This window comes from Kogia breviceps, chromosome 16, assembly GCF_026419965.1.
Source record: "Kogia breviceps isolate mKogBre1 chromosome 16, mKogBre1 haplotype 1, whole genome shotgun sequence".
NCBI classification, from domain to species: Eukaryota; Metazoa; Chordata; class Mammalia; order Artiodactyla; family Physeteridae; genus Kogia; species Kogia breviceps.
The window spans coordinates 32,704,241-32,732,179 of record NC_081325.1 but is presented as its reverse complement, the minus strand read 5'-3'; the positions used below and the strand labels follow the sequence as shown (position 1 = coordinate 32,732,179).

At 35.3% G+C, this 27,939-nt stretch overlaps 1 protein-coding gene across 2 annotated transcripts in view; it reads left to right on the top strand.

The window, feature by feature from the left end:
• DIAPH3 (diaphanous related formin 3) overlaps window positions 1–27,939 on the top strand; it is a 565,809-nt gene that overhangs the window by 364,500 nt on the left and 173,370 nt on the right. For both annotated transcript variants that reach the window (XM_067016329.1, XM_059042398.2), the window contains one exon: window positions 5,682–5,845. In XM_067016329.1, coding sequence (XP_066872430.1) covers window positions 5,682–5,845 — 164 coding nt within the window. The remainder of the gene's footprint in view (window positions 1–5,681; window positions 5,846–27,939) is intronic.

Below are 27,939 nucleotides of genomic sequence, written 5' to 3'. Positions count from 1 at the left end.
TTATACTCCAATAAAAATGTTAAAAATATATATATCCTGCTCCTCATCCTCTATGAATCCTCAAGTCTATGATGATCTCTTCCTTCTCAGAAGACTTACTACAATTACGTCGTGTTCACGGCTTCCTGACAGTCATGCTTCAGTCACTGTCACCTTCTCTGCCAGTACTTCCCTGACTACACAGCATAAGTTAGCCTCTGTCACTGTATACAGTATCACACACAACCTTGTTTTCTTCATCATACTTATTATTGTCTGAATATCTCATTAATTTACTTCTTTATTACCTGTCACCACACTCTAGAATTCATGTTTCATGAAAGCAGGGACTTTGTTTACCTTGTTAACTACTGGTTTTCCTCATGTCTAAAAGAGTGGTACTTAGTGGTGGTTAGTGACTATTTATAGATTGGCTGCCCACCTGGCTGGCTGGCTGGCCGGATCCCGGGTACTGAAGAAGGTCTATAAAAGTTTTTATTTTTATTTATTTATTTTTAATTTTTTTTAGCAGGACTTTTTTTTTTTAACATCTTTATTGGAGTATAACTGTTCCACAATGGTGTGTTAGTTTCTGCTTCACAACAAAGCGAACCAGCCACACATACACACATGCTCCCACATCTCCTCCCTCCCGTGTCACCCTCCCTACCACCCTCCCTATCCCACCCCTCTAGGTGGTCACAAAGCACAGAGGTGATCTCCCTGTGCTATGCAGCAGCTTCCCACTAAGTATCTAATTTACATTTGGTAGTGTATATATGTCCATGCCACTCTCTCACTTCATCAGAGCTTACCCTTCCCCCTCCCCATATCCTCAAGTCCATGCTCTAGTACGTCTGTGTTTTATTCCCGTCCTACCACTAATATCTTCATGACATTTTTTTTTCTTAGATTCCATATATATGTGTTAGCATACGGTATTTGTTCTTGTCCTTCTGACTTACTTCACTATGTATGACAGACTCCAGGTCTATCCACCTCATTACAACTAACTCAGTTTCATTTCTTTTTATGACTGAGTAATATTCCATTGTATATATGTGCCACATCTTCTTTATCCATTCGTCTGTCGATGGACACTTAGGTTGCTTCCATGTCCTGGCTATCGTAAATAGAGCTGCAATGAACATTTTGGTACATGACTCTTTTTGAATTATGGTTTTCTCGTTATTTGCCCAGTAGTGGGATTGCGGGGTCGTGTGGTAGTTCTATTTGTAGTTTTTTAGGGAACCTCCATACTGTTCTCCACAGTGGCTGTATCAATTTACATTCCCACCATCAGTGCAAGAGTGTTCCCTTTTCTCCACACCCTCTCCAGCATTTATTGTTTCTAGATTTTTTGATGATGGCCATTCTGACCGGTGTGAGATGATATCTCATTGTAGTTTTGATTTGCTTTTCTCTAATGATTAATGATGTTGAACATTCTTTCATGTGTTTGTTGGCAATCTGTATATCTTCTTTAGAGAAATGTCTATTTAGTTCTTCTGCCCATTTGTGGATTGGGTTGTTTGTTTTTTTGTTATTGAGCTGCATGAGTTGCTTATAAATTTTGGAGATTAATCCTTTGTCAGTTGCTTCATTTGCAAATATTTTCTCCCATTCTGAGGGTTGTCTTTTGGTCTTGTTTATGGTATCCTTTGCTGTGCAAAAGCTTTTAAGTTTCATTAGGTCCCATTTGTTTATTTTTGTTTTTATTTCCATTTCTCTAGGAGATGGGTCAAAAAGGATCTTGCTGTGATTTATGTCATAGAGTGTTCTGCCTATGTTTTCCTCGAAGAGTTTGATAGTGTCTGGCCTTATATTTAGGTCTTTAAACCATTTTGAATTTATTTTTGTGTGTGGTGTTAGGGAGTGTTCTAATTTCATACTTTTACATGTAGCTGTCCAGTTTTCCCAGCACCACTTATTGAAGAGGCTGTATAAAAGGTTTTAGACTCTAAACGTTGTAGGACTGATTGAAGCTGGTCCTTGTAAGATGATTAATGGAAGTAATAGACATCCTTGGTGACGAAGGTGCAATAATGGGGGCAAAACATGAGAATAAATGTAGATTTATTCTACATTTAGAATAAATTTATGCTGGGTGGCTGGGTGGCTTGGGAATGAACAGTACTTGCTAACCAGGAGTTAAATCCCACATCCGACTCTGACTACTTAGTTGTCCAACACTAACATTTGTGGTTCAATGTGTGTGAACACAGATCTGGTTGTCATGTACCTTCAAATGGGAAAATTATACTTGTTCAAGTAGAAATTAATCAGAATTTGTCCTTGGTCCTGGTAAAGGAAAAGAAAATAGATTTTACAAAAATGTCAAGTAGTTGGATATATATCAATATTTCTGTAATGAACTTTATGAAAGTTTAATTTTGTTGTATAGCTCACCTATTTTCCTAAAGCTCTTTAGAAATATAGAACTTTCTGGGGAAAAAAATAAAGCCTTATGACTACTATGGATATGGGCATTAACTTCTAGCTGGAGTTTAACAACTGGCACAAGAACACCTGTGTTTGTTTTTTTCTTTTGGATAATGATGATTTTTTTTATCTGAATGTTCCCCCATCTCTTAATGAGAAAGTACCCAGCAGTAATGATGTAGAGTGCCTCATTAAGGTAACCATTTATTCCATTCTATCAAATAGTCATTTTAAACTTCTGAGAATTTACTTGGCTATTTCCAGAATTGTTTCAGTTCAATCACAATTTTACTGTTTTTGTATGTAATTCCACTTATTTAAAGCTATACTTACTTTCCTTTGGGAGCAAATTGTTTTGTAGATAAAAATGATAAGAAAATTAACTTATAAAACTCTCTAGTGTTAAAACAAGCCCATGTAATTTCCATGGTTTTGGCTCTTGGTCTTCTTTCCCATCACATCATTTAATAGAATTTTACTGTTTTATTTAAGTATGCTCAAGCGTATTTCTGATATGTCATTAACTTTTGATTCTTAACCTATAATCTAAAAAGTGTTATTGAATAATAGAGCTTTATTTTAACCTATCTGCCAAACTGATTCCTGTGAATGGGCATATTCCCAGGCATTAGAATAAAATTACTTATATTTATTAAAACTCATAGCCTTATAAGCAGTGATAAGGACAAAAAAGGAGTACCTGTAGAACCATACAATTAGAAACACCCACCATAGTAGTGCAACCTGTTGTCCAGGGTAACTACTTTTTAGGAACTCTGTTAGCTCTTAACATTACATCCAAATTGTATGTGTTCGTGTGTGTGTGTGAATGTGTATATGTGCAATTTTATGACGAGAAGTTCCTTTACTTACATCAGACTTTTGAGAGGCCTGTTATTCTTCCCACCGAAGTTTGAGTGATGACAGTAGGGTGAAATAAGTCATTGGCACCAATGTAGTTGCAGATGATTAGACTTAATACAGCATCTAGAGAAAGGGCTGATAATCACAGTTGATCACATGGCAAAAACAAAACACTACTAGGGGATTGGACTAGAGGGGAAAACAGAGAACTTCATTACAGAGATGCCTGGACTAAAAGTGCTATATATTCAGTGGAAGAAATGATCCCTCAGTTGTAGAGATTAGAGAAGGCGGCTTCATGGAAGAGGAAGAATTGAACCAAACTTGGAATGATAGGCTTGGACAAGCAAAGGCAGAAAATGATTCCTCTTTTAGGCAGGAGTTAAGGATATGTAAATAATCCATGTGGATATAGTCTTTATCTGGGACATAAATTTTAGGTGAGAGTTTATAGATTAAATATATAAACCAATGTTGATTTCTGAATTTGCTAGGTAAATGAAGGGATACTTACTGCACATTACAAATCAATCACCATATGTTCCATTTAATGATAGTTTCTGAATGCAATTCAAATGTGATTTTTATTTACATATATTTACTTTAGCTACAGCATTTCACAAATATGGATGTTTCATGAGACAAAGTATATGGAAATGTGTGACTGTATTTTAATTTCTTATGATTTTGTGATTTTACTAATATAAAATCTTTTGTTCATCCAAGGATTAAAAAATGATGCTACATATAAATGCATCGACCACTGGTACTATTATGATCTAGATTCTTAGAAAGTATGTGGAGGCATTTTGCTGTTTAAACTAGCCAAAGAAATATCCATAGATTTTCTAAGCTCATTAGAAAAAAAGAAAATCAAAATCACCTCTTGCATTAGAATCTAGACTCCTTACATTCTAGTCTATTCTTCTAAAATACTATGTATTTAACTAAGCAGAGCATAGTATTAAAAAAAAAAAAAAGGCACAGAAGGGCAGTATGTGATCTGTGGACTGACCGTAGACATGGGTACAGGTGATTGATGGAGATGCCTTGTTTCCTTGTGGGAGCAGCATTCTTCTCTGCCCCAGGTTCACCAGGTATCTGGCAGCAGTGCTACCTCTTTCTTTCATTCTTTTCTCAAAACAAAGGGCCTGGATCATTTTCCTTATTTCATCCTCTACTGGAGAATGCTCTGACCAGAGGAACTATATCTTTTTGAAATTGTGGAAAATTTTTCTTTTTAGACATAAACATTCCATTTTTTTATTTCTTTCTCTCAGTCTGAGTCTAGTTATTCTTATTTTCTGACTTCTGAAAAACTGTGTTAATATCTGTTTATCCTTTTGTATTAGAGACAATAAAATGACTTCAGTAAGTTTAATGTCCCAGTTTAAAAGAGCCATAGATAATTATGACTGATGCTGTAGCGGAGTCATCTTTTCAGAATGTGGTGTGGAGGTTTTTTATCTGGCTACCACAGCAATCTGTCACACCACAAAGGAAATTCTATTGTTTGTTTAGAAAATGTGTTCTAATGTCGCCACGACATTCACAGAAAGTTAGTCTTCTCAGTCTCAGTGTGCTTTCAACTAATTGTCATAAGTGAGAAAAGAACATTTCTGTGTGTAATCATAATTTTAAATCATGTAATCCATAGAAGAAACTGTATACCAATTTTCCAAAGAAGTTAAAACATGAATTTACTTACACAATATAAGAAGTTTTTAATGTAACTCTTAAACAATTTATTGCTTTTAGAACCTTAAGTAGAGCTTACATTAAGTGGGCAATAATAAGACCAAGTATTTATATGTATGACGAAATTCCATTTATTTTTCTAAGAACTTTGTATATATTAACTCATTAGTCCTCACAACAGCCCTATAACTCATTATTATTATTATTCCCATTTTACAGGTGATGAAATTGTGGCACAGAGAAATGAAGGCATTTGTCCACAAGTACAATACTACCAAGTGCAGGAGCTAGAAACTGACCCCAGGTTGTCCACTTTAACTACTATGCAAAATGCCTGTGTTATTGATTTCAATATCATTGAAACTACTGAACTATAATTTTAAATCATATTGCATGATCTGACAAGATAGGCAAATTGGAAGAAACATTTCCTTGAACTTAATTGTAAAAGAGAAATATTAAATATATAAATAACATTTCTGATAATTTTGACAGTGTTAATTAGGAAACACGCTTAAGATTTCATTACTGTACAGTGTAGATTGAATTGTAAGAATGGTTAACTATTAGAGCTAATTTTGGCATTTTGGAGATATGTAATAATGGCTAACAATTAAATTAAAACATTGGACTTATAGGATTTTTTCCCCCTAAAACATTACTTTGTAAATTTCAGAATACCTTAACTATAATATACAGCTTTGTTATCAGTGCAAAAGAACACTATGAGAAACTTTCAAAATTACATGAAAACATGGACAAGTTATACCAGAGTATAATGGGATACTATGCCATCGATGTGAAGAAGGTGTCTGTGGAAGACTTTTTGACTGATTTGAATAACTTCAGAACCATGTTCATGGTATGTTAAAAATCTTAATTTGTTTTTAAAAAGTATTTGTATCTTTATTACTATTATTATATTACTATAATATATTACTATGTTGTATATTATAATTATATATAATTATACATAATATTTTATATATATAATATATTACTACATTACTATCTATTATTACTCTTATTACTTCATTCTACTTCTGTTGTCTGTAGTAAATCTACCTTTTCTGATATTGAAAGTTAGCTTTAAAATTTTCAGATTTTTAAATCTATTGAAAAATGTGTGTTTTGTTCTTTTTTTGGCCTTCCCAACATTAAGCTGTAATCAGAAATTTTGATTGAAAAAGTGACAAATTCTGAAGTTTTTTGTAAAGACTCCCTTCCTGGCTGACTACAAAGCACTTTTGTAATAAGTTTTTGGCTACGAATTTGTTTCTTTATACTTAAGATCAGTTTGTATTTTTGTGGTATAATTTTACCAAATTCTGCGCAGTTCTTATGAAGCTTTTTTCCCCTTTTCTTTTCTTAATGCATTGTATAATAAGCTACCTATGATTTGCCTTTGAATGGATTTTACATTGCTAGGGTTTCCTTTAGATACTTTAATAAGGAGGTCAGGTCTCTGATGTGGAATCCTTTCATTTAGGCATTAAAAAGATCTTTTGAAAAGTATTAGCTGATTAGATGGGGGAGAAAACCACACACGTATTAAAGTGAGAAAGCATTGTTTCCTCTAGGGAAACTGGTAATACATTTCTACAACGAAAACTTATGTTATTCTTAATAGATGGGTGAGTCACTTTTGTGTTTCAGCAAATGTTTGTGGGGATTAAAAAGTTTTGAGGTGTAAAGAAAAAGAAAGTTGAATTTCTTTTGAATCTCAGGAAAACTTTATTGCTGAATTTATTGGACTTGATTATAATCACCTGGTTGTGACTAGATAACTTTCAATAAAAACTCAATATTTTAAATGAAAACTGGTCTACAATAAGTGCACATTTGCTCACAGCTCTAGTTTATTTCCTCCACAAATTCAAAATGATTTTTAAAATTATTTTTTCACTACCAGAAATGAATCTATTAAATATATTTATTATGTGCCTATATTCATGATGTATAATATACTATAATTTTTATAATATTTTATGAGGCAACATGGCTTAGTGGAAGTAGCAAAGGCTTTGCAGTTTGAGAGAGCAAGGTTTGTTGGATTCCACACTAGTTAATATATGACTATGAATACTTTTAACCTTCTCGAGCTTCAGTTTCCATATTTGTAAAGGGGATGTTAATTCCTTTCTCATGAGAGTATTTAAATATTAAATGAGATAATATATATTAAGTATCATAGCTCCTGGTGCATGGTAGTTGCTTAATAAATTATTATGCAATAAAGGGTTAACTCAGTAAGCTTGAGGTACTCAAACCCTGTACATTTTAGAGAAAGTAGTGGCCCTTGACTGGCTCTGGAGAGAGCAGCTATAAGCCTTGGAATATCCTGCCTGATATGGCCATCTTTGTATACCTGGGGCCTTGGGCCAAGCTAGATAGTTTATGCAAAAAATGTGATTTACAGTGAACACCTATTTTTGTTCACCAGGGGCCTTGGGCCACACTGTGTCAGTTTGTCATCTGTGGGGTGCTGGAGACTGAGTAGCCAAGGTAATTCATGCAGGGAGTCTATATTCATGCCTGCATGACTGACCTCAATAACTCTTATTATTTATTTATTTATTTAAATTTAATTTTTTTTGGCTGCATTGTGTCTTAGTTGCGGCACTTGGGATCTTTTGTTGTGGTGCATGGGCTTCTCTCTAGTTGTGGCATGCAGGTTTTCTCTTCTCTAGTTGTCGCGCGCAGGCTCCAGGGTGAGTGGGCTCTGTAGTTTTGGCATGCGGGCTCTCTAGTAGAGGCGCCTGAGCTCGGTAGTTGTGGCACATGGGCTTAGTTGTCCTGAGGCATATGGGATCTTAGTTCCCCAACCAGGGATCGAACCCATGTCCCTTGCATTGGAAGGTGTATTCTTTACAACTGTACCACCAGGGAAGTCCCCTCAATAACTCTTGACATCAAGGCTTGGGTAAGCTTCCCTGGTTGGCAGTACATCACATGTGTTGTCACACATTGTTGCTGGAATAATGAAACTCCACTGGGAGAAGACAACTGTGATTTTACTCTATATCCTTTCACTGTAAGAAACTGTTAACAGTGAGTGTAACACTTTCCTGAGTTCTGTGAGTCCTTCCAACAAATTATCAAGCCTGAGTGTGGTCTTGGGGACCCATGAGACAATTATGCATAAAATTATAAAATGCATATATAAAATAATAATACCCATCAGATATTGAGTATTTTCTGTGAACCAGACATTTTTCCAAATGCCTTATATATATTATCTCAGTCAATCTTCATGATAATTCTGTATATTTTTGCTGTTTTCTATCCCCCTTTGGCAAATGAAGAAAGAGACCAAGGCCGTATTGTCTGGTTTTGAAACCAGATCTAATTCCACATCTTCCTGAGATCTGGTAGGAGTTCTCTGGGTAACTTGGCGTTTCTGTTATTAGGTGGTGGGCAGAGAGAGAAAGTGTTTGTATGGAGAAGAGTTCAATGTGGAGGCTCATAGAGTGACAGCTATACTTTGCCTATTTCAGAGTTTACATGGGTCCTAGAAGTAGCTGCTATCACACACACTCATATACACACTGTACTAAATTAAAGTCTTTAGAGCTAAGTATAAAACACTTTATCTAAATAAATAATCTGGAGAGGGAATTTTTTTAGAATAAAAATAAGCATAAAGAAGACTGTAAGGGAAGTATAATTTCACACCCCAATTTTTTCTTCCTTTCTTTATTGTTATACTCCTTGAATTTTAGACACTGTATCTTTAAAAAGACCACAGTGTCAAGACTGATAGAAATTACTGACAAATAAATGTCTATTTGTCAATGTCTTCTGATCTCTTAGGTTGCTGTTTAATTCCATACAATTCAATTGTGGAAACCAGGCTAATTTCAATGAGTTAGTATGAAAATATTAGGGATAGATGTGGACCTTTAATATGTTGAAGGTTTGTTCTGGAAAGCCACATTAATACAATAGGCAAAAAAATATTTTTTCTCTTTAAGATACTCTTAAGATATGTTTACATTGTTAAGTATAGTTGATACATTAAACTATGTTTACACTGTTACTTCATCCACTGACATTCATGATCCCTGGTCATGAATGAGCAGCAAATTTTCTGGTAAAGTGGAGTCCGTTTTGTATTACACATAAGAAGTTGGAGCACTGTCCAAATTCTACACCTGCCCTCCACTACAGCAGCTTTCCATGGAATGTTTTCTCTCAAGTTCTGGCCGCTCTGCTCGACTGCCTGGTGCACTGCCTCCATATTTTTCCCGGCTACATTATTGTACTCACACTTCTAATCTGTGCTCAGAATTTGCTTCATCTAGTCTCAGATGCCCCCATCTACAGTGGGTGGCATTCTCTAATAGCTAACACATAACTGTCAACCAAGTGCCAGGTGTTCTCATTCATTTTGTCATTACAACAACAAACAAATGTGATATGTGTACTGTAATTATTCCCATTTTACAAATGAGGAAACTGAGGCTTAGATAGTGACTTCCTGTTGTTACACAGCTAGTAGGTGACTGAACGGAGATGCTAAGCCAGGGAATCTCACCAGTGGATTTAAGTAGGATCTCTCAGCTAATTTGCATAGATATAGCTATTCAGCTTCTTCCCTTCCTTCCTTCCTCCCTTCCTTCCTCCCTTTCTTCCTTCCTTCCTTCCCTCCTTTCTTTTTCCTCACTGAGAGACTTTTTACAATAACTAACAAAGGAACATCTGTTTCAGTCTGCTGCCTCATGCCCAGTAGACCAAGGGGGGAAGCTTTCATGATCTTGCGGCTTCCTCTGAGGAACAGCTGTTCATTATGACAGTTTAACTTACCCCTCTTCTATCATCTTCAACCAAATATAGCTGCCATTGATGGAATTGCTAAGACCCTGTGCTAGGTGCTCTTCATGTGTCACCCCACTTAAAATGTTGTCTTCACAACATTTTTATGGGGTACAGAATGTTACCTGGAGGGAACTGCAGGCTAGAGAAAGAAAATCCATGCCTTGGCAGATGCATTTCAGAATTGGCAGGGGCAGGATTAAATGGAGGCCTGGCCTGCCTGACTCCAAAGCCTGTACTTTTCTTTTCTTTTTTTTTTTACCATTTCCAAGTACATTGCTGCTCAGAGAGTTTGTAAGAACAACCAGAATGTAATTTTTAAGGGTGTTTTTTATAACTTCCTAGAGAGAATCAGCACAAGGCACACCTTATTTCCTCACCCCTTGATAGAATAACTTTCTATTTACATTGATGAGCTCACGATAGAAAAATGTTTGCAGGTCTGGTTCTATTTCAAAGCATAAAATGTTCACTTTTAAAATTAGAGGCCTATTAATGCAAAGCCTTGTGGTTGAGATGAGGGTTAAGGTGAGTGTTAGAGTCAGCACCTCTCTGTAATAGATTTTTATTTCCCATAGGACTCATGTGAGGCATAAAGTTCAAATTGGAGGTACTAGGTGGAAATGTTTGGCCTCACACTATAGGCTGAGCAAATTGGTGACCCACCAGGCATCAAACTTCACCAAATGAAATTCGTGCCTTCAGTCGTGTAGTGTTACACAGCAATCATCGTTTTCCACTGTGGTCTGGTTTTAGACTCATTGTTATATGCCATTACCAATGCACCTGTTATTAAAAGAGATAACATGCTTCTCCAGGATGAATTGAGGTCATTATGGAATTTTGGTTGGATCTTACAAGGACCCTCTTGTCCCCCTTTATCTTTTTTTTAACATCTTTATTGGAGTATAATTACTTTCAATGGTGTTAGTTTCTGCTTTATAACACTGTATCCCCATATCCCCTCCCTCTTGCGTCTCCCTCCCTCCCACCCTCCCTATCCCACCCCTCTAGGTGGTCACAGAGCACCGAGCTGATCTCCCTGTGCTATGTGGCTGCTTCCCACTAGCTATCTATTTTACGTTTGGTAGTGTATATATGTCCATACCACTCTCTCACTTCGTCCCAGCTTACCCTTTCCACTCCCCATGTCCTCAAGTCCATTCTCTACGTCTGCGTCTTTATTCCTGTCCTGCCCCTAGGTTCTTCAGAACCATTTTTTTTTTTTAGATTCCATATATATGTGTTAGCATACAGTATTTGTTTTTCTCTTTCTGACTTACTTCCCTTTATCTTATCCAACAGCTGTAGCAAGCTCATGTTTGTCATTTGAGTTTAAAACTAAGTTTTGTGTCTCTCGTTGGTCACTGTGGCTTTGAAGCATATGTATGTCCTGTTCCCACCTCCCACTCATCTTTATATTACACAGTCTTGCTCAAACTTCTTTTACTCCCTTGGGCCCGAATTACATGGTTTCTTCTTCAACACACGTCTTATCCTGATGATGCTTCTCTTTTTTTATCATTGGAAGGTCTTTTGCTATTTTCTTTCTTCAACCAGAATTATTAGCACAGTACAACAACACTCTTAACTCCTTGAGCAAATTTTACCTGACACCTCATTTATTTTACTTAACATCTCATCTTAGAGAAATACTTCCAAATGCTTAGGATTTCTTTGTTATTTGTCTTCTTATAAGTAACATGTTTGAAAACAAATTTTGTAATAAGTTTTACTTATTAAGAATATGTCATTTTTCTGTTTTAATTAGACATATGTAACTATGTAGACCCTTTGAGTTTACAATATTATATATTCATGTATAGAATTGATGTGATTACACTTAAAGAAGTCAGACTTTTTGGTTCATGTAGCTTTTATCCTGAGCACATGAACATTCTTTGTTGGGATGTTGAAGTACTGGAAAAGTCACTAGACATTCCTTCTTTATTAATAGGTTCAAAGACCCTACATATCTGGACACCCCACTTTAGCGTTAGGATTTTGAGGACAGCAGAAAGCAATCCCTGCCTTAAAAGGGATTACTGTTGCATACACAAAAGGTGGAGGAGCTTTGTATTTTTTTTCCACTGGGTTTAGATATATGTGCTGAACTTTGTAGTTATTAAAGTCCATAAAGTCCAGTTTGTTTCTCCCTAAATTTTGTTTTCCACATATATACCTCCCATCTGAATTATGTGTGATAACAGTCAAAGAAAAATAATTTCCTCTCATTTCTTCACGTTTTAAGTGATTGCTGAATTCTGCCAATGATAATAAGCCTCACCCTTTGTTTGTTTTTAATAGTGATGTCTTTCCTGTCCACATCACTACTGGGGAGACAGCAGTGGCTGGGAGTGCAGGCTTTGGCATCCGAGTGCCTTGGGTGTTATGACTTTGGCAGATTACTTAACATCCTGAGCCTCAGCTCCTCATTAATAACAGCATGTGTTTCTTAGGGATGTTACAGTTTGAAGATCAAATAACATAATGTTCATATACCCTCGAAATAAGTGATCTCTCTACAGAGAATAGAAGTAATTTTTACCTTTCCCATTTCATTTTTACAAGATTGATAGTTTAAGGATTTTATCTCTTTTATTTTGTGCTTCCATATAGAATACTCTGAAATAAATAAATGGCTACCTATTTTCTGTCAATAGCTTTGTCTTTAGATTATGTCTACAGTTTTGTTAAAGTTATGTTTCATCTAGTTAAAGATTTATCATTCATGTTGTTTGCAGACTTTAAATTGATTTTTGGTTCACACAATTGAAAACTACTGTGTAGTAAACAAATATAAAATCAGTTATAACTCATTTTGTCTTGCTGCATGTGTTGATCAAATACAATTTATCCTTCTAGTGAATACTCAGACTAAAGTAGTGATTTGCCAAACAAAAATGAAATCATCCAATGAGAGGGTATTTTTTTTTTTTTTTTTTTTGTGGTACGCGGGCCTCTCACTGCTGTGGCCTGTCCCGTTGCAGAGCACAGGCTCCAGACGCGCAGGCTCAGCGGCCATGGCTCACAGGCCCAGCCGCTCCGCGGCATGTGGGATCCTCCCGGACCAGGGCACGAACCCGTGTCCCCTGAATCGTCAGGCGGATTCTCAACTACTGCGCCACCAGGGAAGCCCCGAGAGGGTATTTTTAGTGTAAATTTTTTTCATATAGAGTACAGCTAGAACAAAACTCATTTTGCCAAATCATTTAAATTACCCCAATTTGATGCTTGTCAACTCTAAATGTCATTTCTGATGATTACTATATAGACCAACTAGGTGATCAGCAGGAACTCGAAGGCATTAAGCATTTTCTGTATGTTCCTTAAATCTTGTAGATGGACTCATTATACACTATCAGAGAAAAGAAAATCATGTAAAAGTCCTGTGATTGGATGTTGACCCAGCTTATGTAATTATAATAGGAAGTATCTTCTATCCTTGCTGACTTGGGTGAGGTTACGACTTGAAAATTATCTTCACTGGCACCATTGTTATTCTTAGATCATACTTAGAGGTATAAAGCTTAGAGGTATAAAGCTCCAAACCTAGAACAAAATAAATATTCTAACTATAGGATCTTCTTTTCTTCTTACCCATTAGAATCTGTTTATTTAAAGAATTAGATCAATTCCAGGCGCTGAATATTTGGGTTTGCAGCCTTGAAAATTAATTCTGTTAGGTTCTTCTAATCTTTGTTCTATAGGCTTTTCACAATAAAAACACACCTAGATTACTTGGCTTAATTTTTCTCTTTACTGATAAGAGTTATTCTTAGTATGCATTGCTTAGTGGGATAATAAATGCATTTTACTGACAGATTTCTGTATGACTAAATGACTGGTGATTTGTATATCCCTTTTACATTTTAAGTATTTTGTTTATGGAAATAATATAGCAGAAAGTAAAGACTGGATTATTTTAATACAGTAATAAGAACAACAATTGATAATGGAGAAAAAAGAAATCAACTACATAACTGATACAGCATAATAAGTATATTAACCCATGTAATTGGAAAGATAGCCCTAAACTAGGATACCACAAATGAAAATAAATAAAATGGCATATTATTTGTACCTCAGATATTCTGGTCTTCCATGTCCTGAACAAGAGAGAAGGACAGAAAAAACACTATTGGCTTAAGGCTACTTTTTATGTTATGTTTTAAACATTACCATGTTTATATGAAATATTGTTGGGCTTTGGTTGGATGTTTTCCTTGAAGAGCTGATTAGCAATAGCTCAAAAAAAAAAAATGCTGTCCTATCAACAGGCCTATCTTTAAGCACCATTCCTCATGGCTGCTGTCTTGTGCCTAATCATGCCTTTATTTAGCCTCATGATTGGGAGATAAAAAGAAAAAGAATATTTTTATAGTATATCACTTCAGAACACAAGAGAAGAGAACATATTTAATGGAAAAATCTAGTTCTATTTTGGGAAAATCTTAATTATGAACATTTCATACTTTATTTATTTATTAAAGACATTGTTTAATAGTTTGAAAAATCTCATTTGCTTGAAAATTTTACAGAGTACTTGGACGAATTGCAAACAAACTCATGGCATAATTATGAAGGGCCAGTAATGTTAAGTCCCTGATGGGCTAATAAGTAATTTGGTGTTTCATCTGAGGCTGACTTTACAATAAAGAGCAACTTGAAGCTAAAACTGTTTAATCATTAGCACCTGCACATCCTTTGGGACATTCTCAAAGGATAATTTTCCATTTTCATAAGTTTCACGGGTCATAGAAAGTTCAACTAAAAACACTTAGTCTTGAATGTTAAGATGATGAAGCATTGGTGCCAGTGTATAGTATATCATGCTTTCCTGTTCTCACTGATAGCATTTTTTAATTGGATTTGGTAATACCAGAGAAAATAATTTGATTAATTTTTACTGTCATTCTAGATTCCTTTCTAAAGCATCTACCTTGTAATTATTGCAAATAAAGGTTTCTAAGAATAAACTTATTTTCCATGAGGTAGTTATAATCTATTTAGTTTAAAAAGTAATTTTGATGGAAAGCTGATAAGTAGATCACATACCTTTTACATTCTTAGAGACTTTTATAACTGGTGTTAATTATCTAAATGTCTTTTCGTTCATGTTGCGTATATACAGGAGTACAGGAATGCATTATTAAAGTAGTCATCAGGAATTTCTAGGAAGCAGTCATTCCATATGGCTGAGTGTTGCCTCTTCTTAGGGTTAGGTAAAGTCCTAATAAGCATTTAGTGGGAATGTGCTGGACTCTTATGTGGTTGTTTACTTTGAGAGAATTAACCTATGTCTTCATAGCCCTAACATCCATCTCTTTGGAAAGCATGCAGATTTAAATTCAGTTTGTCTAATCTCATTTTAGGGACTTGAGACAAAATTGAATACTTAGGCAAAAAGAAAAGATTTTTGAGTTTAGTAAAAACTGTACTAAGGGATCCCTGGCTTACATAGCTTAAGTATCCATTAATGATGAAAGTAATATAACTCTGAACAAGAAGACACTTACAAACTTAATATTTTTTGCATTTAATAAAATTGCCACAAATTTTGTTACAAAAATATATAAGACATTATCATATGTTGAAAAATGTTGAGTTGGGCAGATTAAACTATTTAAATAGGCTAAGAATCAAATGGAGAAGTGCAATCAAAAAGTCAGAATCTGGGCTTCCCTGGTGGTGCAGTGGTTGAGAGTCCACCTGCCAATGCAGGGGACATGGGTTCGTGCCCGGGTCTGGGAGGATCCCATGTGCCATGGCCGCTGGGCCTGCGCCTCCGGAGCCTGTGCTCCGCCGCGGGAGAGGTCACAGCGGTGAGAGGCCTGCGTACAGGGAAAAAAAAAAAAAAAAAAAAATTTAAAAAAAATTTTAAAAAGTCAGGATCTGTGGAAGTCTGCTTGTGTCTTATACTCAAAATTTTATTTTACTACAATTTTATCTTATAACTTAAGGCTAATATATTTGTCAAGTAAAGGCATAGTTGGAATATAGACTATTTCTTAGGCTTTTTTGGGAGGGGGTAATATGTACATTGATTTTTTTAAATTCTACTTTTGGGGAAAATAAAACAACTATTAATTGTATCATTGGGCAATGTTTTAAGTTAGTTTATCAGAAAAGTCAAATTTCAAGTGAGGAATTTATTGCGGGGAAGAACACAGGAAACTAAACTCTTTTCCAGAAATAATCTCTTGAAGCTTATTAGAGTATTAAAAACAATGTCTGTGTGTGTATGTATGCCAGGCACTTCTGTAAGCCATTTACATGTATTAGTTCATTTAATTCTTAAAATATCCCTATAAGCTGTGTATGTTTATATATAATTCATATATATGTATATAATTTTTAGCAGTAAATAGCTAGACTTGAGGTCAAGAGTACACCTAGCTTCCATATTTAGTTCATCTCTTTATCTTCCCTGCCAAGTAATCTAGCTGTATTGGATGCATGCTTTGATGGTACTTCCTATCAACTCCATGTACAATCATATTCCAATGTCTCTGGATGGAAGGAATTTATATTCTCATAAGATCTGTGAAAATCGGCATCCCCCCCATTTTCTTGATAGAAACATAAATGATGTAAGCTAGAAATGGCTCTTCCTTGATTTGTTACTGCATAAATAATTATGTTTGAGGTATTTGGTTAATGATATAGTAATAATGAAAATAACTTTATAAGTTTTTAATAATATAATATTACTAATAATAATATTAATAATTGCTAACATTTAAATAGGTCCTACTATGTGCCAGGCACTTCTGTAAGCCATTTTCATGCATTAATTTATTTAATTCTTACAATATCCTCATAAAGTGAGTATTATTTTACCCATTTTACTGAAGAGGAAACAGATACAAGTCACACAGCTATTTAGTGTCAGGTGGAGAGTCAAACAAAGACAATATGACTTCAGATTTCCTCCCTCTAACCAGTATGCTCTTTCTAATATACAGTAATAAGCTCAGATAGATTTTTAAAAATAATTTCTGAAAGCAGTGAAATGTCATATTTACTGTATTTTTTAAGACATTCTTTTCATTCAGCAAACTGTTTTGAGTGCCTGCCTAGGACTGACTTTATATGGCTGTGCAATGTTAAATTGTTTACCTTCAGATTCTAAAACATACATGTATAATGTACCCAGGGAGAAATATACAGTGTATAAGAACTGCCACATTATACAAAAGTATTTAGGGCTTCCCTGGTGGCGCAGTGGTTGAGAATCCGCCTGCCGATGCAGGAGACACGGGTTCGTTCCCTGGTCCGGGAAGATCCCACATGCCGCGGAGCAACTAAGCCCGTGAGCCATGGCCGCTAGGCCTGCGCGTCCGGAGCCTGTGCCCCGCAATGGGAGAGACCACAACAGTGAGAGGCCCGCATACCGCAAAAAAAAAAAAAAAAAAAGTATTTAAAGATTTTTTAAAATTTTTATTTATTTATTTTTAAATTTATTTATTTTTTGTTGCGTTGGGTCTTTCATTGCAGCTCACAGGCTTTCTCTAGTTGCTGTGAGATGGGGCTATTCTTCGTTGCAGTGTGTGGGCTTCTCATTGCAGTGGACTCTCTTGTTGCGGAGCCAGGGCTCCAGGCGCGCGGGCCTCAGTAGTTTTGGCATGCGGGCTTAGTAATTGAGGCGCATGGGCTTAATTGCTCCGCAGCGGGTAGGATCTTCCTGGACCAGGGATCGAACCCGTGTCGCCAGCATTGGCAGGCGGATTCTTAACCACTGCACCACCAGGGAAGTCCCTAAGAAAGTATTTGAGAAATAAAGTTATATGTGTTGGTCAACCTTTTGTAAGAACAAACTTTTGAGGACTTTGCTTTTCACAGTATGTTAATAGGGATCCCTTTTTTTTTTTTTTAACATCTTTATTGGAGTATAATTGCTTTACATTGTTGTGTTAGTTGCTGCTTTATAACAAAGTGAATCAGCTATACATATAAATATATCCCCATATCCCCTCCCTTTTGCACCTCCCTCCCACCCTCCCTATCCCACCCCTCTAGGTGGTCACAAAGCACCAAGCTGATCTCCCTGTGCTATGCGGCTGCTTCCCACTAGCTATCTATTTTACGTTTGGTAGTATATGTAAGTCCATGTCACTCTCTCACTTCGTCCCAGCTTACCCTTCCCCCTCCCTGTGTCCTCAAGTCCATTCTCTATGTCTGCATCTTTATTCCTGTCCTGCTCCTAGGTTCTTCATAACCATTTTTAAATTTTTTTTAGATTCCGTATATATGTGTTAGCATGCAGTATTTGTTTTTCTCTTTCTGACTTACTTCACTCAGTATGACAGACTCTAGTTCCATATACCTCACTACAAATAACTCAATTTCGTTTCTTTTTATGACTGAGTAATATTCCATTGTATATATGTGCCACATCTCCTTTATCCATTCATCTTTCTATGGACACTTAGGTTGCTTCTATGTCCTAGCTATTGTAAATAGTGCTGCAATGAACATTGTGGTACATGGCTTTTTTTTTTTTTTTTTTTTTTTTTTTTTTTTTGTGGTACGAAGTCCTCTCACTGCTGTGACCTCTCCCGTTGTGGAGCACAGGCTCCGGATGCACAGGCTTAGCAGCCATGGCTCACAGGCCCAGCAGCTCCGTGGCATGTGGGATCTTCCTGGACCCGGGCATGAACCCGCGTCCCCTGCATCGGCAGGCAGACTCTCAACCGCTGCGCCACCAGGGAAGCCCCATGACTCTTTTTGAATTATGGTTTTCTCATGGTATATGCCCAGTAGTGGGATTGCTGGGTCGTATGGTAGTTCTATTTTTTGCTTTTTAAGGGACCTCCATACTGTTCTCAATAGTGGCTGTATCAATTTATATTCCCACCAACAGTGCAAGAGGGTTCCCTTTTCTCCACACCTTCTCCAGCATTTATTGTTTGTAGATTTTTTGATGATGGCCATTCTGACCAGTGTGAGGTGATACCTCATTGTAGTTTTGATTTGCATTTCTCTAATGATTAGCGATGTTGAGCATCCTTTCATATGTTTGTTGGCAATCTGTATATCTTCTTTGGTGAAATGTATATTTAGGTCTTCTGCCCATTTTTGGATTAGGTTTTTTGTTTTATTGATATTGAGCTGTATGAGCTGCTTGTATATTTTGGAGATTAATCCTTTGTTAGTTGCTTCATTTGCAAATATTTTCTCCCATTCTGAGGGTTGTCATTTCATCGTGTTCGTTGTTTCCTTTACTGTGCAAGAGCTTTTAAGTTTCATTAAGTCCCATTTGCTTATTTTTGTTTTTATTTCCATTTCTCTGGGAGGTGGGTCACAAAGAATCTTGCTGTGATTTATGTCATAGAGTGTTCTGCCTGTGTTTTCCTCTAAAATAATGTGTCTGGCCTTACATTTATGTCTTTAATCCATTTACAGTTTACTTTTGTGTATGGTGTCAGGGAGTGTTCTAATTTCATTCTTTTACATGTAGCTGTCCAGTTTTCCCAGCACCACGTATTGAAGAGGCTGTCTTTTCTCCATTGTTTATTCTTGCCTCCTTTTTCAAAGATAAGGTGACCATATGTGTGTAGGTTTATCTCTGGGCTTTATATCCTGTTCCATTGATCTGTTAATATGGATTCTTACATATCCATCGCACTACAGTACAACAAAGCATTTTAAAACATGGCTGTTTTGTGTGAAAGCAAGGGAGATCTCTGAGGGTGAAAAGCGTTAAAGAGAAAAGGACAGCTGAAACTTACATGTTGAACATAACATAGGTACACAAGAGGGAAAGCCAGGCTTGCCCTGGGATGCCAAGATTAAAACCAGGGCTAAATGCAGGTTAGGTACACCGCATAAGATGTATATGCCAAGCCTAGGACAAAAGGAAATTAAACTTATACAAGTTACAAATGATACCTGATTATTTACAGAAGCAAATTAAAAACTCTGTGCAAGATGCAATTACAATTTTGATCCTCTAGATTCTTGCAAATTAAGTTTAATCAAATAAGAGCACTTAATTACAGTCAACAAACATACAAAGAAACTAGGCGTTGTATGGTGAAATGATCATGATAGGACAGAACAATAGATATAAACCCCCAAGACTCTAGATATTGAATAACAATTTGTGATGTTGAAATAAATAACAGATGAGATTAAAGAGAGAGAAACAGGAAATTACCAAAAATGACGAAGTAGGTTTAAAAAAAGAATTGATAGAATTTAAGGAAATGGAAGCATGATGGTTGAAATTAAACATGTATTAAACAGCAGACTACATTCAGCTGAAGAAAGAAATGGCGAATTAGACAATAGATCTAAAGAAATTGTCCAGTGCAATCCAGGGAGACAGTAAGATTAGAAGTGTAAAAGACATGTTAAGAAACATGGAGAACAGGGTGAGAAGGGCTACCCCTTGCACCATGAGTGTCTCAGAAAGATAGACTCAAAGGACTGAATGAAAGATAATATTCAGAATGATGGCTGTGAGTTTTCCAGATCAAGAATCCATAGAATAGGAAGTACAACCTATACCAAGCCAGATGAATAAAATGAGATTCACTTTTAAAATATTGTAGTGAAACTGTAGAACACTAAAAGACAAAATCTTAAAAGCAGCCAAAGAGAAAGATACAATCACTAATGCAACAACAATTAGATACAGATGACTTCTCATTAGCAAAAATGGAAAATAGAAGAAAGTGAGATATTTTCAAGTGTTGAAAAACAATTACTGTTCTCTTAATTTGGGGTATTCAGCGTAAGCTCTTTATAGAACAAGGGCAAAATTCAACTAATTTCATATAAACAGAAAATAAAGGTGTTTTCTGTGAATATCCCTTTGTTAAACAAAGACCTTCTAAAGCAGAGATTGGCAGACTTTTCAATGGGCCAGATATTAAATATATGCAACCTCTGTTGCAACTACTCAGCTCTGCTATAGCCATGCAAAATCAGCCATGGTCAGTAGGTAAATGAATGGGTGCAGCTATGTTCCAATAAAACTCCATTTACAAAAATAGGTGGCTGACCAAGTATTGTAGTTTGCTCACCCCTGATCTAAAGGATGCATTTAAGAAGTAGAATTTTTATTTAAAGAAAAATTTGAGAGACAAGAAGGCATACCTACCACGAAACTAAATGTATAGAAATGAAGTATACAATAAAACAATGTGTAGCTTGTTTTGCAGAGAAGGGGAGACAGAGCTTAACTATTGGACAAATTGTTAAGTAAATTGAATGAAATGTTTGGAGTTCAGGTATTTGATATTCTCTATATTGTTCAAAGGGGAGGAAGGGAGGTCAAGATATCAATTAACTTTAAACATCATTAATTTGTGTGATAAAATTACAAGTATAGTCAGTAAAAAATAGTATAAGTTCCAAACTATAGGGTGAGAAATGGACTAAGAAAGACATATGAAGTAAAACAAACAGACAAAAACTACATGTAAAAGGAGGATAGATTAAACAGGACAAATAGAAGAAATAATGTAAGTTGTGGACCCAAATATTTTACAAATTATAATAACATTTTAAAAGACCATAAGATTGGACAAAAAACAAAATGTAGTCTTATGCTGTTTATAAGAAACTAACCAATAACCCAAGGATATGGAAAAGTTTGAAGTAACAAAACAGTTAATGAAATACAAGGCAAATATTAATTAAAAGAAAAAGGGAAACTATGTTAATAACAGATAAAATAGACTTAAGGGAATATTATTTCATGATAAAAAGCTTAATTCACCAGAAAGATACGATTCAAAAATTTGCATGTGCATTATAACATGGCATCAAAATAAACATGTAAATTATGATAAACTATAGGAATAAGTTGACAGCATTATATTGGAAAACTTCAACAAAGTTCTCTAACTTATTGATGTGTCAAGCATAAAAATATTGCTAAAGATATGGGAGCTTTAAACAATTCAATTAATAGATTTGATTTGATACATGTGTATAGAACCCAACCCAGCAATTAAAGAACACATATTCCTCTCAATCATTGGTAGACCTTTTATCAAGTTAATCACATACTAGAGATTGTGAAACAAATCTTGATAAATTTGTAAGTTTCAGGTTTATTCATTGACCACAATTACATGAAGTTAGAAATAGAATTTTAAAAGGGTGACCTTTTAAAACCTTTTTAAAAAATTCTAAAAACATACTAAATAATTCATGTATCAAGGAAGAAATCATAGAAAAAAACAGACCTGAAAGTACTGAAAATACTTCAGAATTTGTGGGCCAAAATAATAGTGGTGTAAAGAAATTTATACCCTAAGTCTTTATATTAAAAAATCAGAAAGACAGGGCTTCCCTGGTGGCGCAGTGGTTGGGGGTCCGCCTGCCGATGCAGGGGACACGGGTTCGTGCCCCGGTCCGGGAAGATCCCACATGCCGCGGAGCAGCTGGGCCCATGAGCCATGCCCACTGAGCCTGCGCGTCCGGAGCCTGTGTTCCGCAACGTGAGAGGCCCGCGTACCGCAAAAAAAAAAAGAAAAAAAAAATCAGAAACACAAAGTTAATAAGGTAAGCATCTGACTTCAGAAATTTAAAAACAATTATGCAATCCAGAAAAAATAGAAGGAAGGAAATGAAGGGAAAAAAATTACTTTAGAGAATTTTTAAGAACCAAAATGTGCTGCTTTCGATAAGACAAGTTAATTAGATAAATTTCTGAAGAGATTAATCAAGAAAAAAGAGAAATAATATTGAGAATGTAAGAAGGAATATAACTATAGATATAGAAGACACTGAAAAGAAGAGCATACTGTAAAAATTTGTAGGCCAGAATTGGAAAGGTCAATGAAATGGATAGGAAAAATTCAATAGATTGAGAAAACATTTGATAAAATTCAACCCTTGTTCAGATTTTAAAGCAAGAACAATAAACTGGTTGAACCCTCTATCCCTCAATATGAAATGTAGGACAAAGGGAACCATCTTTACCTAATAATTGAAATTTAACTTTTAGCTACTACAGTACAATAAGACAAGAATGAAAAGTATAAAAACTGAAAAGGAAGAAACTAATCATCCATTATGTATTTCTTATTTATTTTATTTTATTCATTTATTTATTTATTTTGCGGTATGCAGTCCTCTCACTGTTGTGGCCTCTCCCGTTGTGGAGCACAGGCTCCGGACGCGCAGGCTCAGTGGCCATGGCTCACGGGCCCAGCCGCTCCGCGGCATGTGGGATCTTCCCGGACTGGGGCACGAACCCATATCCCCTGCATCAGCAGGCAGACTCTCAACCACTGCGCCACCAGGGAAGCCCATATTTCTTATTTTTAATAATTTTCCTGTAGGTTCCTTTTTGCATTATTCATAGGAATAATTCATAGGAATAATTCAAAAAGGAACCTACAGGAAAATTATTAAAAATAAGAAATTTTATCAATGGAATGTATAGAATCAACTACATTTTTATACATTATTTACAAAATATTGAAAAATCATAATTTAAAAAAATACATCATTTATAAGAAATAGGAAGAGAAGATACAGACAATAAATCTAACAAAAGATGTCCAAGACCTGAATGGGGTAAATTCTAAGTTTTTTTCAATAGACTTTTAAAAGATGAGTCTTAATGGAGAGCCACATCATGTTCATAAATAGAAAGATTCAATATTGATATAAAGATATCAATTCTCAATTAATCTACAGAATCAGCATTTCTGTTCAAAATCCTAATAAACTTTTTCAAAACTCTTAATAAATCTATTCTGAAATATTGATGACAAAGCAAAGGCCCAAGAAACTGCAGTCATTTCTAAAGAAGAAAAGGAAGAAGAAAATATAAGCTACCATAATTAAGACAGTGTTATTGGTGCACACATGGATACATTGATCAAATGTACTAAAACAGCCCCAAAACATCAACATGTATATGGACACTTGAAATCCAGAAGAGATGGCTTTGAAGATCAGTGGGGAAAGGATAGGCTACTTGTGAAATTGTTATGGGTCAACTCATTTTTCATATGAAAAAATTAAATCGGATTCCCAGCTCATTTTATTCACAACTGTATTCACAAATGTTGATCCCAGTTAAATAAAGTAGGTACTGAAATGTGAACATCATTTAAAATTTTAAGAAGAAAATATGGAGGAATATTGTTTTCTTTGATGTAGGGAAGGATTTCTTAAATAATATATTAAAGGTATCAACAATAAGGGAAAAGAGATTTTTGACTACTACATAAAGTTGAGAACTTCTGTTTACTGCAAGACAACATACCTAAAGTACAATGACATTTACAATCCAGGATATATTTTAAAAGCATAAAGCTAACAAAAGATTTGTATCTAAAATATTTAAAGAACTACAGTCATTAAGAAAATGATAACCTAATGGAACAGTGGATAAGAGATAGGAATAGGCATTTCATAGAATAGGAAATACAAATATTTTATAAACATGTGAGAAAATACTTAAATTAATAACCATAGATATGCAAGTTAAAAGCATGATGTGATACTATTATATACCTGCCGTATAGGTAAAAACGGATGATAACAGGTGAGTGTGTAGGCTATGATTATGTACTGATGGTGGGGGTGCACTTTGGCTCAACCACTTTGAAAACACTTTCACATCACCTAGTGAGACTGAAGACAACCTTCTTTCATTCATCAGTTGTGCTCCTATCCTAGAAAGCAGTGGCTTTCAAGCTATTTGACCCTAACCCACATTGTAAAATAATATTTTATAATGGGACCCAGAACTCTTATATTTGTACATTTTTTGAACAGAAACAAGCAATACTTATCCTCACTGCTTATGTTATGTTATAAAATGTTCTGTTCTCTTTCACTTAAAGAGTATCTGTCTACAATTTCTAAACAGATCTAGGAACAAATGAGACCTGCCATTAAAAAAAACTCTTACACATATACACAGGGAAACATACAAAAATGTTTGTAACTGCATGGTTCATCATAGCCCCAAATTGGAAACAACCCAAATCCCACTGATAGGAGAATAAATAATAAAACACAATTTATACATAAAAGTATGGATGAAACTTAGAAATGTAGAGTGAAAAAAGCAAGTCATAGAAGTTTACAATAAAGGATAATGCAAATATAAAAAAACTCAAAGATAACATTTATGATAATAGCCATGATTTATGGAGGATTATACTCTGCAAGACTTCTACATTTTACATACATACACATACACACATTCATTTAAATTTACTGGCTTTGGGTTATTTTGCTTTCTCTGAGAGAAAATGCATTGTATAATGCTATAATGTATATTTAAACTAGTTGTGGGAAAGTTCTTGTTATTACATTTAGTTATGTAGAAAACAAACTATAGGAGGAAAACAATTGTGAACTGGTGTATTTTATTTTCTTTCAATATACACACACATGAACACATACAGACACATGTATATTTGTTAACATATATCTGTATATTTTTGTATGTACATTTATTAATATACCTCTGTATTTTTTAGAGATATTTTAGAATCTTCTATTACCATAAAAAGTACGTGAGCCTTAGGAACCCAGGTAAATTATTGGTTATGCCTTTGAAGTGAACAGTCAAAATTTGACTGATGTTTTAAAATCCTCTAGACTGGTAAGCCCATAGATCTTTCAGACAAGAGCATGTACCAGGCTGTGTCTGGAAATTCTGCAAGCACTCAAAGAATTTCTTTTGGCATTACATAGATGAAAGTAGTTAGTGGCAGTGCAATTTATTTACCAACTGACTATGTGGAAAACCAGGTCAAGAATAAGTTGATTAAAAAAGAAATTGTTGTCTTATAGCTAACTATGTATATGGCTCACCCTTAACTTTCCTTTCTGGCTTCAGATTTTAGAATTAAAGTAACTAAGAGGCAATTATATCTAGAATAATGTGGTTTTCTAAACTTTTCTGTTTTAGGCTGCTTTTACTTCTCAAAATTTAGAATAAAAGAAAACTCCAAATACTATTTGAACTGAGATAGTATTTTCAGACTAACTGCCTATTTCTGTGCTGTCTGTTGGTATTTTTCCAGCTAAAATTCTTCTAATAGTTATAATGTTCAAATAAGATATGTTTTCAATGAGATAGGCTTTTAAATGAAACTCTATAGTGCACTTTCCGTAAAACAGAATAGCTTTAAGAGCTACTTCAGACCTTATTTCTAAAGGTAAACATTATTTTTATAGATCCTAAGAAGTAAATTTGACTTTTTATTGCCCAATGGAATACTAAAAGGGTGTGGCACTTATATATGGTAATAGGTGATCTATTCAATGTTCTCATTGAAATGCATCCAGTGATTAAAGTAGAAAATTCACATCTGGAAATTGTATGCTTTAATAAGTTTGAAAAATAAGCTACATGATATATTTTTTATCTATTACCCGTTCCTCTTACTCATTTCCCTCAAACAAGAAAGAAGCTTTGATTCCCAAATATTTGCCCATCCTTTGTCCTCCACAATCCACCTTTCCTTTCCCATCTCCCTTATACATACATACACGGGTGCACATGCAGACACACATACAGATATACACACTTGTCTGTGAGACCACACGTCTTTTCTTTTAATAGACCTTTATTGGAGTATAATTGCTTCACAATACTGTGTTAGTTTCTGTTGCACAACAAAGCAAATCAGCCATATGCATATACATGTACCCATATCCCCTCCCTCTTAAGCCTCCCTTCCCTCCTGCCTATCTCACCCTCTAGGAGCCTATCTCCCTGTGCTATGCTGTTGCTTCCCACCAGCCAACTGTTTTCCATTCAGTAGTGTATATATGTCTATGCTACTCTCACTTAACTCCAGCTTCATCCTCCCACCCCATGTCCTCAAGTCCCTTTCTTATGTCTACCTCTTTACTGCTGCCTTGCAACTAGGTTCATAAATACCATGTTTGTTTGTTTGTTTGTTTTTTAGATATATATGTGTTAGCATACGGTATTTGTTTTTCTCTCTCTGACTTACTTCACTCTGTATGGCAGACTCTAGGTCCATCCACCTTACTACAAATAACTCAATTTCATTTCTTTATATGGCTGAGTAATATTCCTTGTATATATATATGCCACATCTTCTTTATCCATTCATCTGTTGGTGGACCCCTAGGTTGCTTCCATGTCCTGGCTATTGTAAATAGTGATTCAGTGAAATTGTGGTACATGTCTCTTTTTGAATTATGGTTTTCTCAGGATATGTGCCCAGTACTGGGATTGATGGGTCATATGGTAGTTCTATTTTTAGTTTATTAAGGAACCTCCATAATGTTTTCCATAGTGGTTGTATCAATTTACATTCCCACCAACAGTGCAAGAGGGTTCCCTTTTCACCACACCCTTTCCAGCATTTATTGTTTCTAGATTTTTTGATAATGGCCATTCTGGCCGGCATGGGTTGATACCTCATTGTAGTTTTGATTTGCATTTCTCTAATAATTAGTGATGTTGAACATCTTTTCATGTGCCTCTTGGCCAGCTGTATGTCTTCCTTGGTGAAATGTCTATTTAGGTCTTCTGCCCATTTTTTAACTGAATTGTTTGTTTTTTTGATATTGAGCTTCATGAGCTATTTGTATATTTTGGAGATTAATCATTTGTCTCTTATTTCATTTGCAAATATTTTCTCCCATTCTGAGGGTTGTCTTTTTGTCTTGTTTATGGTTTCCTTTGCTGTGCAAAAGCTTTTAAGTTTAATTAAGTCCCATATGTTTATTTTTCTTTTTATTTCCATTACTCTAGGAGGTGGGTCAAAAAAGATCTTGCTGTGGTTTATGTCAAAGAGTGTTTTTCCTATGTTTTCCTCTAAGTGTTTTATAGTGTCTGGTCTTACATTTAAGTCTTTAATCCATTTGGAGTTTATTTTTATGTATGGTGTTATGTAGTGTTCTAATTTCATTCTTTTACATGTAGCCAGTTTTTCCAGCACCACTTATTGAAGAGGCTGTCTTTTCTCCATTGTATTTTCTTGCCTCCTTTGTCATAGATTAGATGCCCATATGTGTGTGGATTTATCTCTGGGCATTCTATGCTGTACCATTGATTTATATGTCTGTTTTTGTACCAGCACCATACTGTATTACTGTAGCTTTGTGGTATGGTGTGAAGTTGGGGAGCCTGATTCCTCCAGCTCCATTTTTCTTTCTCAAGAGTGCTTT